This window comes from Penaeus monodon, chromosome 25 (genome assembly GCF_015228065.2).
Source record: "Penaeus monodon isolate SGIC_2016 chromosome 25, NSTDA_Pmon_1, whole genome shotgun sequence".
In the NCBI taxonomy this organism is placed as follows: domain Eukaryota; kingdom Metazoa; phylum Arthropoda; class Malacostraca; order Decapoda; family Penaeidae; genus Penaeus; species Penaeus monodon.
In genome coordinates, this window is record NC_051410.1 from 38,193,129 (window position 1) to 38,193,520 (window position 392).

At 33.7% G+C, this 392-nt stretch overlaps 1 protein-coding gene across 1 annotated transcript in view; it reads right to left on the reverse strand.

Annotated features, from left to right (window-relative positions):
* LOC119589394 (cytoplasmic dynein 2 intermediate chain 1-like) overlaps positions 1 to 386 on the reverse strand; it is a 7,201-nt gene extending 6,815 nt beyond the window's left edge. The window contains exon 1 of the mRNA XM_037938008.1: positions 237 to 386. Within this exon, the coding sequence (XP_037793936.1) occupies positions 237 to 372 (136 nt within the window). The 5' untranslated portion in view covers positions 373 to 386. The remainder of the gene's footprint in view (positions 1 to 236) is intronic.
* Between the last annotated feature and the right edge of the window lie 6 nt (positions 387 to 392).

Consider the following 392-nt stretch of genomic DNA (forward strand, 5'->3'; position numbering starts at 1 on the left):
CAAAAACTAGCAATTGTGGGGGTAGAGGTTATGACTGCCTTATTAGCCAGTGCATAAAAAAACTGAGCAATTTACTATTCAAATAAGTAACTTTTTAGCTATATAGGTACTTCAAAATACCTATGATTCAAAATTTATCCCCAGGATTCAGAGTAAAAAAAAAAAAAAGCCATCTTTCAAATGGATGTGAAAAAAAGCATATGGGAAAAATAAAAATATTGTCAAAACAGTTATACCAATTATAGGTTCTTCATGCTGTGTGGGTAATGGTTCTGGTTCTTCATCCATTTTTGGTTCATCCAAAACCACTGTATGCTGCAATCTCTTCTTCAAGTCATTTTCCTCTTGTAAAGCTCTCAGTACTTCAGCCATATTAGGATCTGTCTCACCTA